General features: G+C 34.7%; 1 protein-coding gene across 3 annotated transcripts in view; it reads right to left on the minus strand.

The window, feature by feature from the left end:
- Positions 1–12,235, minus strand: part of LOC123013125 (inactive dipeptidyl peptidase 10) — a 35,113-nt gene that overhangs the window by 3,886 nt on the left and 18,992 nt on the right. The window contains exons 2-13 of one of the 3 annotated variants that reach the window (XM_044411478.1): positions 10,171–10,371; positions 7,515–7,685; positions 5,712–5,852; positions 5,588–5,662; positions 4,524–4,576; positions 3,001–3,215; positions 2,767–2,951; positions 2,616–2,719; positions 2,199–2,328; positions 984–1,213; positions 748–922; positions 412–698 (exon numbers count right to left, since the gene is read on the minus strand). In XM_044411478.1, coding sequence (XP_044267413.1) covers positions 412–698; positions 748–922; positions 984–1,213; positions 2,199–2,328; positions 2,616–2,719; positions 2,767–2,951; positions 3,001–3,215; positions 4,524–4,576; positions 5,588–5,662; positions 5,712–5,852; positions 7,515–7,685; positions 10,171–10,263 — 1,859 coding nt within the window. In that variant the 5' untranslated portion in view covers positions 10,264–10,371. Of the gene's footprint in view, positions 1–411; positions 699–747; positions 923–983; positions 1,214–2,198; positions 2,329–2,615; positions 2,720–2,766; positions 2,952–3,000; positions 3,216–4,523; positions 4,577–5,587; positions 5,663–5,711; positions 5,853–7,514; positions 7,686–7,888; positions 8,171–10,155; positions 10,372–12,235 lie in introns of those variants that run through there. The other 2 variants (XM_044411477.1, XM_044411476.1) reach the window with 2 other exon arrangements.

Genomic DNA, 12,235 nt, shown 5'->3' on the forward strand with positions numbered 1-12,235 from the left:
GTTATTTGTAATTTAGCGTAGAATCCAAAAAATAAAATCAAACTGAGTACATTCCATTTAAAAAAAAMMWWAMYTTWRKKKTTTTTTTAATATTGGGACACCTTGTATAAAAACCGCAATATTTTTAAAATGTGCAGCAGAAATGCAACTATAATCTAAAAAAAATAAAAAGTCAATATCTCTTAAAATAAACAAGTTATAGAGCTTTTTCGGACCATTGGGACAGCCTGTATAATATGTTTTTTGATTAAATAAATACATACAGAAAACGAAATATATTTTTTAAATACTCTAAACTTTGCTAAACATTTAATCGTTGTTTCTCTTTTTTCTTGCATTGGGATCGTTTTGTGTCCCTCGTGTCTATAAGCGTTGCGTGTGCAGTGTTTGCAAAAAGTCGTCGATACTTACACTTCAACAAGGACAGGGTAGGCAGCATCTCGCAATTCCTCCCTCCAACTGGGAGGTAGAAGTAGTTGAACTTGAGCCCTACTACCATGGGGCAAAGGCACCTCAAAAGACTTTTGCTTGGGCAACGCTAACCTTTCGAGCATTCCCATTTTCTGTAGCCTCGTATCGTAAAGAATCTTTAATAACTTGTGCGAAGTCGCATTATGCATGCCTGCTAATGGAAGACCGGGTCCTTCGCACTGAAGGACGTAAAATGACGAATTCGATGATTCCGAACGAGGGCTTATCTGCGACCGATTCAATAAAAACTGCCAAGTTTGCCGAAAACGGACTCACCAAAGCGTTGAAGTGCGTACAGTTGCCGTAAAGATAACGGCTGCTCCAGAGGACGTCCCCGATCTCGCAAGTTATGCAGTGGGATTCAAGCCGTCGGGGGTCGTCTGTAGACGGGTCACGTACTACGTATAGATGCCTTTGACCTGCCTTTCTCTCCTCAGTCGCCAAGTAATAGCTACCAAAAAGCAAAATTTGGAAAATAGCCCGGCGCATCCACCATTTTATCGCTGACTTACATGAGATGGCTAACATTATCCCAACTTAAGATTCGATCAACCTCGTGTCGACCGTGGCTGAGGACAGCGATGTGCTGTTGAGTGACAGTCACGTGCTTAATATGCGTGTAAGCTTCCCTACTCCCCTCCTGGACAGCAGCAAGCATCAGGAAACTGTCTCCATCCGATGAAAATATCGGATGCTCCTGAATGTCGAGCCAAGCTCTCTCAGCTGCGCGTTCAGCGTGAATCTGCAGATATTAAAAAGGGCTTTTGAAAGCTTGAAATTATACCTACTTTAGTGACAATATGACCGCCGAAAATTTTAAGTAATCGCAGAATGAAAGAAATTATAACATCAAAAAATTAATTTTGTTACTGTGTAAATTGCATGTTTTATGTCATGACTTTATTGGCTAGCTAGGATTGGGTGTATGTGTCTCGTAATAATTGTGGTAATTTACATTTATCGACTAAAGGTGTTGTGGGGTAAAGAATAAAGTAAAATAAAGGTAAGAATAGCGTTTTGACAGAGACAGAATTACAGTTAAAATAATTTAAATATGTGTGAAATATTGGACACAGAGTAGTGGAAAACCCTTCTTAGTGTACCATTATGCATTATGTAGTTAATGTGTTGGTAGGAAGGAACGGATAATAACATAACTGAAGGATTYATTGAGGGAAATGAACGTGCTGTTTAGGATTGTTGATTTAATGGAGATATCCTTGCAAGCAGTTAAATAATCACTTAAGATGTTAAGAAATAACAACAGATAGGAAAATAAAGAACTTAAAGTTAATCATAAATAAATAAAATATATAAAACAAATATATTTTAAGTGATAGTTGTTAGGAGAGTTAGTGTTGTTTGTCTTTTGATTCAAATACGATACGAATTTATTTAGTTATTTTTCAAAGATATGACCCCAAGAATGATGAAAACAAAAGAAAAGAAGAGAAAACTATCAATAAACTGGAGAAACAGTAATAGAGCGCGTAATAAAGAAATATAAAGGGTAACAGTTTGAAAAAATATATTTCCATATCTTTGTTTCAACAATGAAATACGATATTGCTTTTTTTGAATTACATTTGTAATATTAAAATTTTGTTCTACTTCTACCGGACAAGATATATAACGAAATCCGGCAATCGCGGTCGATTTTCCGGGCGTTTTTTCGCGGTAAAGCATCGTATTAGAAAATAAATTATCTAGGGGTGGATTGTGCTGACCTCTACACATGTCCAGTTAGGCGCTAGACAGGCTGAAATGATGCTGAGGTTTTGTGCGCGGTTCATCCACACCACCGACACTTGCGTGTTTTTCTGTCCAATCCAGCCGGCCGATGTCAAATAGTAATCCCTGCAAATCACTGGATTAAAGCATTTACACATATGTCCAACCGGTGGTCGCTTGACTGACATTCCCTAAACTGTTGGCTAWTTACTATCTAAATTTTGGATATTTAAATCCAACTATGCTAATCTAAAATTTGYTGAAATAGACGGTCTAACTCTAGAAATTTCAAGAGAAATGGTTTAATTACGTGTCACGCCCCAAGAAACCTAACAATTAGWCACGAAAGAAATCTGTAACACAACGCAAATTGTGAGCTCCGGATTCCGACTCCGGAAAAGTCGGGTACTTACTGGCCGACGAGCGCTTGCGGGGGTTTTACTAAATGGCTCTGGATGTCGGTGAGGTTCGATATATCCATGACCCACAATTGCACTGTGGGGTTGTCCGCCCCGGGCTGAAATTTTGCTCWATAAGACCTGTCATAAATGCTATTCATCGTACCCTCGGAAATCGAACGCTTTTCGAGGATGGGAAGGACGACGCGGCGTTGGCGGCCCCTAAGCCAGCTTCCGTTCGAAACCACGGGAAATTTAATATTCCTACTTCGCTGTCGTTGAACGTTGCATACAACAGGTGAGTGCCATCGTGCGAGCTCCACATTGCTTGCGGGCTCTTGAGCACGTCCTCTGGAAATGAGGCGTCAGTCTCGTCGCTAATTAGCCCATCGGTTTATACCTTGGTAGAGCCAATCTGGAATTCCATTATAGATCACCTCGGGACGTCCCGAAAACGTCAGTCTGATCTCGGTTTCGTCCATGGGAGACTGCCGGAAATATATGTCGTTATTATACACCATTAAGAGCGAAGTTGTGTCGCCCAACCAGCTAACGTATTGGAACGTTTCGGGCTCAGCCTTCGACGACAGTTCGAGACGAAGTGGAATTTGATGACTGCGAAACAGAAATCAATTCAAATGCAAAATATGCCACAAAATAAGCAACAAATTTCAAATTAATATATCCGTGAAGGTAAACCGAAAAAAACCCTTGGAAGAGTGTGCAAGCGAATTGATTAGCTAAAAAATAATCTACTAAAGCCAATATTTCTTCTTATAGCATTATCTCGGGCAGCTGGTGCTTTTCAAAGACCGAATAGACTTGAAAGAAAAAAACACAATGAAAGAAATACATTGATGGATAATGATCCTCTTCTATGAAAAACCATAGAAAATTACTTTATATGCCCACTTTGGTGTGTTGTAAATTTGTAWTTGAAAATTATTTTCGCTTAAATTTCATTTCGTTACCGATACAACGTAGAACGTATCACTTCATACGAGCGTAGATAATTAGATTTTAGTTTTAATGTGGAGATAATTCTCAAATGGAAGCAACAACGTAACGGTCGATATTACTATTTTAACATCAAAATTGAATASTAATCTACTTTCCTACAATGTTTATGGAAATTAGAGGTAAAACAATAATATAAATGCTTTGTTATGTTTGTTACGTTTAAAAATACTGCAAAATATGTATATTAAAAATTGTTGTTATTGCATATGGATCTAATCAAATCATATCTTCGTTCGAACAGTTATTTATTATTAAATTACAACGAAAATGTAAATATCAATTCCGTAATGTTACCGGGATTAAATCTATTTTTGGATACTTATGTTATTTTGAGAAAAAAACTATTATTTAATTATTACCGTGCAGATATTAATTAAATAATTTAATTAAATATATCTAACGCATTCACTAAAAATACATGTATAAATAATTTATTTATTATGTTAATCTCAATAAAATTTAATTAACCCATTTTTAATGTGCTGTTGCCGTTTTATGTTTTCAGAAAATCTTAACAAGTTTTATGATGACACAATTTAAGTAAAATGCATTAATGTTGAAATTGTGGCAAAAGCAATGGTGCGGGAAACCTTGCTGCATTTTCGAATGCACGCGATTTTCCTCAGTCGTTAATTAAAGAGATAAGTATTACCTGTCGACTACCCTGCAATATTTTAACCCAAGTTTTAAGTCGGCTTAAGCTCGAACATGAACTAAAATTTATTATTCGTAGGAACTAACAACGGTCTAATTGATTTAGAAACAGTTCAAGAAGTGTCCTTCTCTCGAGACTGAAATAGATTAATTGAAAGCGTGAAAGTTTGAAGGTCATCGAATTTACATAAGAATTCAGTTATTTGTCCCAAAACTTGAAAATTACACACTAAACTTGTCAGTACTTACTCTTTATTGACGTCATAAATGGTGTATGTCGCCGTGAAGGATTGTCTGAATACCTGAAACCAAAAAAGTATATTAATTGCAGTTGTGCTTTTAGTTAGACTAATTTCCTGTTAACATAAAGATGAAACTTTTTAAATGACCGCTAAATTACGACATAAAAGGATATATCCTGCTGGCAAACGACCGCTGATCAATTGCGCTCCGGTGACGGTCCTGCAGCCATTGCAGGAGAGTTCTGCGGCACTGTGCCAAATTTTGTTAAGCGCCGACTTGTCTCCCCTATCAGTCAGCAGGGAGTACTCCGAACCGCAGCAGATTACCTCTCAGTTCACTTGAAAGTCCTAAATTTAATTGACCATGTTAACCTTAACGATTTGACAAGTGAAACGAGTCTGATTTTCCGGATTCGAGTTAAATTCCGCCTTTTATGGTCGTCGGTWTAATTAAATTTTTTCTGGGTCATGACAGTTTTTAAAAAATGTGGCTTCTTGCGTGACTGCCAGCTGTTAATTCGGAGGGTGGAAGCGACTATAACTTTCCGAATCTGATCTGAATACTGAAATTGTATAACCTTTGCTCTATCTTAATAACATCTCTCCGTCTGCWCACCTCTTGCACCTATGTGCTTAAAATACTTAGTCCTCGGTGCACGCACAGAGTTAAAAATTTAGCCAAACACATTTGGTTTTAAAATTTATGGCTCTGATTACGGTTTGACGGAGGTTACTCAAAGTCGTAAAGATTTTTTTTTACAATGAGCAGGAATATACACTACTAGGTGTTTCCTGCAATAAAGAACGARGCACGCAGAGTTTGCATGTTTTCAACCAACTTACRATAATTTTGTAAACTTGAAAATTATGAGTGGAATTAATGTTTTATGGTAGTTAAAATTTGCAGCAAATCGGCTAAAATGAATTTCAAGCATGCGTTCCAATGATTCATTAAACACCATGTTTATCCGAGTAATTTCGCGAAATAAATCAACTTTATCGAGTTGTTCTGTTTGTTGTTTTAAGTCTTAATCCAGTTACAAACAAGCAGATTAAAAATAGAATACCTACTGATTTTACGTCGTGTTGGAAGAGCACATATTTAAGGTCCTTTGAGCACTGGTATCCTTTGACGAGAAGTTGTCTCTGCAAATTTTCCTTATAGGAAGTTTCTCTTTTCCTTTACATAGCTTACCAAAGTGTGGTTAGTAACTAGAATCGAAACAGTAAAATTATGACTAGTGTCGAGTATGGCCAGACTTCCGTCGTCCGTTTGGTAGACGAAATGAGAGTGCGAAATCCAGGAAGAAGGTAATCGTTTGGGAGTCAGCTCACCCTGAAATTGTGAGAAATGTAATTGAAACCAACAGGAAATAAGGACAAGGAACACTCGTCTACGACGATATTAAGCGCCCATAAAGACTATTAAAGACAAGTCGGGCGGATAAATTCCTACAGAACTGTGACCAGTGGGAAATTCTCAAATAATTTCATTAAAATTTAGAATTTGCTTGAAGACAATAACTCTAATAGCGGGATCCCGATTGCCAAAATTCAACTACAAAGTTTAAAAGATAAATCAAACACTGGAAGAGAACTGAATGAAACCGTCGCAGTTTGCAAGGAAACTTTCCGTAGCCAGGTCTGGGCTTGATACTACAACTTTTGCGGTTAAAGTCGGTTAAAAGAATTATTGCAATGGCTAACGCTGTCTAATCGGCATGAAAGTTTTTGATTTTGTTCAACGCAGTTTTAATTAAAGTGTTTCAAAAAAATTGTATGCCAAATCGTTAGAAATTTAATTGCACATTATTTCAATGTATTTCAGCCACTGCGAATCTAATTAAAGTGTATTTAACTACAATTAAATTTTAATTATACATATAAATAATGCAATACGCTATTTGTCTTCATCTGTCAGGAATTCCCATAAATTAATTTATTAATTTTCTATTGAAAGGACTAATTTTAATCATTGATAATAATAATAACCAAAACCGCTAATTAAATGTTAATTTTCACCCACACCTTTTTACTTGTATGAATTTTTTGATTAGGCATTTGTTACACTTTATTATGACACACTTTCAATCATAATAATTCCTGAGTACAAAATAGTCTCCACATTGTCATCTCACTAACCAAAATGGATGGCACGGTTCAATACAACTCCCACACACGAAAGTTGAGATTATTGGTGAATATAGTTAGAAATAAAAAATTGTTTACTTACACAAATCAATGAATTTAAATTAGTTGCAACATACTCGTAACAAACAAAATAAAAATAAACAATCACTTTTATGGTAAACTTTAGGTTGTATTAAGTTGGAAGAAACTAATAACTAACTTGGTTAAAATATAAAAAATTAAACGAGAAATAAAAACTTAATTAATAATTTTTTTAAATTAAATTTAAAAGTCCAATAATAAATACACTGAGTTTTTTAGTCAGCATCTTGTGTGGAATTTTCAAAACCTTTTCTAATTTTTGTGTAATTTTTTGTTTTCATTTTTTCGAATTTAGAAAACATGCTTAAACATATTGGTTCATAACTTTTAAACTTTTCTAAAATGTTTTAATCTTGAAAGACTTGGATTTTCTGTATGAAATACAGAAAACTATGTATAACGTCCGAATAGTTAAGCTGACGGTTAAACAGATTAATTTCTTCGCTTGCATAAAGAGACTTTGATGATTTTTTAATCAGTTAATGACTTTAAATTTGGAAATCATAGTTTTTTACAATCTATTTTGCGTAAATGCGTAATTTAATTACCGGTGATTAGACCCATCCGTCTACATTTGTTGAAACGTAGTCGTTTTTTTATCTCTGAATAATTTTACAACTTGAAGAAAATAAGTTTTTTTGTGTTACATTAATTGCGGTTATAAACTCCCATTAAACCTTTGTTTATTATTGAAAGAACCCCTGTGAGTCTTGAGTTATTTTAAACCACATGTGTAAAACAATAAATACCTAAAACCTGACCTTACCTGCAAGAACTCATCAAATTGCATTCTCGTCCCATGCCAGTAGAGAAGTTCATCAACATACCCCACAAGAAAAATAGCAGCTACAATTCCGGAGATAACGAGTCCAATAACCAGTAACGAAAAAATAATCGACCACCAATTGTGTCCCTCATCTTCATGTAATGCTAGCTCCTAAACATAAACGTTGAAACATCACACGCTAGCAAAATTCATCATAGTAATTGTAACAAACTAGTCTACTGACTAAAAGAGGGTGTTAAGCGTAAAGTTAAGCTTTGTGACGTGAACAAATGTGTGAATTTTCGGTGTAGAGCTGTTGTATAAATTACGCGCTTAATTCTCGTATGCTTTCCGGTTTAATAAAAGATATATACTTCACACACTCCCTCGTGAGGTGTCCCACATTGTCTGCAACTAATTTTTCTGCGACTGCTGCGTCTTGAGCCGAGTCCTTTATCAGTTTTTCCGGCGTTTTCTTCAACACCGGTGTTTAATAGCTCTAACATTTCACTGTCACTGTTGCCTCGAGTGCGGCTTTTTTCCACAGACAAGTGTGCACCGTCCATACTGATGCTGCCGTTTGACGATTCAAGAAATACTAACATGAGATCTGTTCATTCCCAGCTTGTTCAACCGCTGATTTGTATACACAAGACGTTGGGCTACTTGAGGTATTTTCGGAACCGATCGACTCGATGAACTTTCAATTAGCTCATAATTGAGCGTGATATTTTGCACATTTGTTCGTGTAATAGTTTCGGGAAAACAGATTAGTTTGGAAGATCTCAGTTTGGTGATAAGGTGGCGTGAATGTGGCGAAATTTCAAGCATTTTGTTAGCAAAATGTAAAAATGATGATTATCGTGACGGAACATGTGTAAAATCTAAATTAATTTACTATTTCCTGTTGTATTCAAGCGTTTGTGTTATGGTTTTATTCAGATTAAGCGAAGTATAATTTGTGTTGTAATTTTTTTCTAGTAGTTCTACTTTTAGCTACAAAATTTGTTGCAACATTCCGAATTAGAAAAAGTGACTACTTGCAACTATCTACCAATTCAAAAACTCGAAATAAAACGATGCCTGTCTCAAATAAAAGTTTTTCAGACAATTTTGGGTCAATTGGAATTGAAATCAAACTACTTAAGTTAAGAAATTAACATCATTTGCTGTAGAATTAATTTAAAGTAACTAAAGAAGATTTGATCCTCGATTTGACCTCTTATTTTCAAGAAAAAWTATTGTTCATGATCGATAACGTTTATTTTGAAACCTTGACTTATTTCATACAAGTAGTGACGAGTTTAATAAATTTTGTATGAACCTAATATTTTTCCTGGCTATTTTTAGATTTTGAGAAAAAACATTCTCAAAATTTGTTTGTTTGTTTATTTAATTTCATTTTGCATTGATTATAAAACAAAATGAATCTGAAAAACTTTTAAATGGGAGAGACTGTAGATATTAATGCTGCATCCATATAGCGGGCCCATGTAATTTTTATAACAAATATATTTTTTTAATTGTCAAATCTTCAATTAAAAATTATGTGAAACAAAAAATGGTTTTGTTTTAAAAATGAGTTTCACTCCTTGCTCAGTACCGGATATCGGATTTTGTTATCGCTTTCGATTTATTCTAATTAGATGGTGGTATCAGCTATGGGTAATCAGTGCAACCTAGTAATCACTGTTAGTGAGTATGAGGTAAAATTTGCTTCTTATTACACAAGGAAATTGCACAACAAACTTAAACTACATAGAATTTAAATAAGATCGATACATTATTGTRAAATGAAAGTTAAAAGTTTCACTAAATTTTGATTCTGTTTACAACAATGCAAAAGCTTGCTGTTTTCTGCTATTTATTTATCCCTAGAAAAACTAGGTATGTTAAATCATGGTTGCATGTATTTTAAATAAGACTGCTTTTCCGGTCTGTATAATAAACTCGGGCTGTCCAATACCGGAATTTCCTGACTAGTTTTAAAATTATTAATTGGGTTCGCTATTGAATAACAGAGTAATTTTGTAACTACTCGATGCAAGAATCGACTATGCTACAATAGAATCGTGAAAAGTGCAAATTTCCTCACCAAGTGCAAGTGCAGTTTGTTAAATAGTTAATTAAATGCAAGAACGTCCAAAAAGCTAAATTGCTGGAAAATTAATTTTAAAAGTTTGTAAGACTAATTTGAAGAAAGCACACTTTTAAATCACAGTGGACAAAATGTGGTTTCTTAAAAATTACTTTTGTACCTAAACTTAAATACTAAAATGCTAAGTCAGTACTCATTCCGTAATTACATACCACTAATTCATTCCGGATGCACTATATTGAAATCATRGGACATCAACCTTTCAAATACCCAATAAGAAAATAGAAAGATAAGTACGGCTCTTATCAACAGATGCTCTTCTATGTATTTTCGCCGGAGGTATCGCGACATTCCGTGAATAATTTATGGCGATTTTCATATTTCTGCAAGTCTGATGTTCCTCATAAAAAGCCTTGAATGCCAAATTTTGGCCCTGGATTTTTCTCAGGTAAAACGTAATAATTTGGGTAGTATTGATCGGTTGATGGCTCATTTTGGGCCAAAATACATACAGTGCAGTGGTTTTCCTCGTGGAGTACTGACCTCTTCGTCACCTACCTCGGCCTTTTTGGCCTTTGGATCAGCGACCTGCAAAGTCTCATCCGGGGGCAGTCGCCATTCGTTTCGGTCTGTATGCACATTAGCGTGCATTCCGCTATCCACCCCGTGTTCTCACCCTTCTGTGCCGCCACTGTCTCAACTCTGCGTCACCTCCTYTTCTGGAAGTCGGCTCTTTCGAGTAGATTCAACAGTTTTGATCTGAAAGATTGAACAACTTAACAACAATAACAAAAACACGTTCTGTGAATTCCAGACGTTTCCCGGAAATAAATCTTAAAAAAAAATTGGGAGTTATATCATCTCTGTTATTTTATTAAAAAATATGCACTTTCCCGGATCTATATTTCAACGAATCTAGACTAGATAAGTGAAGTGGTTTAAAATATTTTGTAAGTCACTCCGGGGATTAGAGAAAATTACACCAATCTTCTTGTAAGAAACGTTTCAAATATTTTTTTGTCGATGTTGTGCGCCAATAGACTTGCTCCAAAGCCTTTCTATACATGAGTTGAATAATACGAATTCAATTACGAGCGAAATTGCTGAAGCATTCAGTTGGAACGACAAAGTGTTTCACATTGTCATCCAATTTCTAAAACTGCAGAAGTAGTTAAAATCCACTGCAGCTTTTTCCTACAAAAGTCGCAATTTTTTTACCATTAATATTCAAAAAAGTTGAAAACTTGTTTACTTGGTTGTAATGTGTTTAACTCCAGATTATTACTAATAAMATAAAGCGAAAGTATCCCAAAGTTTTCCTCTTAAATAAAACTTTGTTGACACTAAAGTACTCCACCAACACTTCAACAATTCCCAACGATTAGCTGTAATGCATTTTCAAGTCTAAGCTTACTCGTTCTGCTTACAAAATTAATTATATTACTCTAGGTCAAAATTCATTTAATTAAATTTAAACTTGTAAAAGGGTTTTTGGTTGAAATAGGAAATTTCCTTTAAGTACATAAAATTATCAAAAGATTGYAGCGTAAATATTTACACGCGTATGTTGATGTCTAAAGTTTCAAAGCTTTGATATTAACACGGAAGGATAAATATTTCAAGTGGCCAAATAATTTCAAAAATAGTTCGTGCATGTAAACTTTGCAAACTCACTATCGGTTTAAATTTATTTTTTATTCAACTGTCTTTGATAGGGGGTTTTGAGTCTGGAATAGCGATAATGTGTTTGTTGACGTCAAATGAAGAGTTCATAAATATTAAAGTCACTTTTACGCTGAAATCTGTCAACGTCAGGATCCTCGAAGAGATATTGCGAATGAGAACTAAAAAAATCAAACCATTAAATTTTATTAAAAACCTTAAATTGTAATTTGGGTCATGATTTTGAAACGGCCAAATATGCTTTCGAAAAAATGCTGTAAAAAAATTAGAATGAATCTTTTTACAATAAGCTTAACATGTACGAGTAAGTATAAAGATTCAGTCAAAAAAAATACTCAGTGTCGCATACGAGAAAATATTATTTTCACAAAATAAAAATAAATTAAATCTCATGAAACTTGATACGTTTCTCGGTAAATAAACTGAATATTTTCAACATTTCAGTAGTCTGAAACCAAAACACTCTTGTTTCTGAAATGAAAAGAACGCTGAAATACGGTTATGCTTTCTATTTTTCCGCGTATTTGGTGTTAGTAGATGCTCTTCGTATTTTATATCTTCCTTGTTTACATTTTGCCCGCAGTGTTATAAAAAATCCATGACTCTCGCTTCAATTACGATTCACGGTTTTTGAGAACTAAAACTTTCAATCCTTATAGTATTTAAATACCTTTTTAAAATTCTTAAGAGAGGTGACGCGATATTAAAATGTGATTGCCGTTAGACTCTACAGTTTTGGAAAGTCAACAAGGGTTAAAAGTTTTTCATAAAGAACTTTACAGAAGCTACATTATCCTCAGCTGTTACAGAGATGAAGTCGATGACGTCTCCAAATTACAAATTTTTACGAAAACAGAATAATATCAGCTACTTTGGTTCTGTTTGTATCCGAAGGGGGCGTAACTTTGCTTTCGATATTTCAGAATACTAGCGAGCTATC

The sequence above is a fragment of the Tribolium madens genome, unplaced genomic scaffold (assembly GCF_015345945.1).
Source record: "Tribolium madens isolate multiple individuals breed KSU strain unplaced genomic scaffold, Tmad_KSU_1.1 Scaffold_96;HRSCAF=242;Tcas5.2_LG5, whole genome shotgun sequence".
Taxonomy (NCBI): domain Eukaryota; kingdom Metazoa; phylum Arthropoda; class Insecta; order Coleoptera; family Tenebrionidae; genus Tribolium; species Tribolium madens.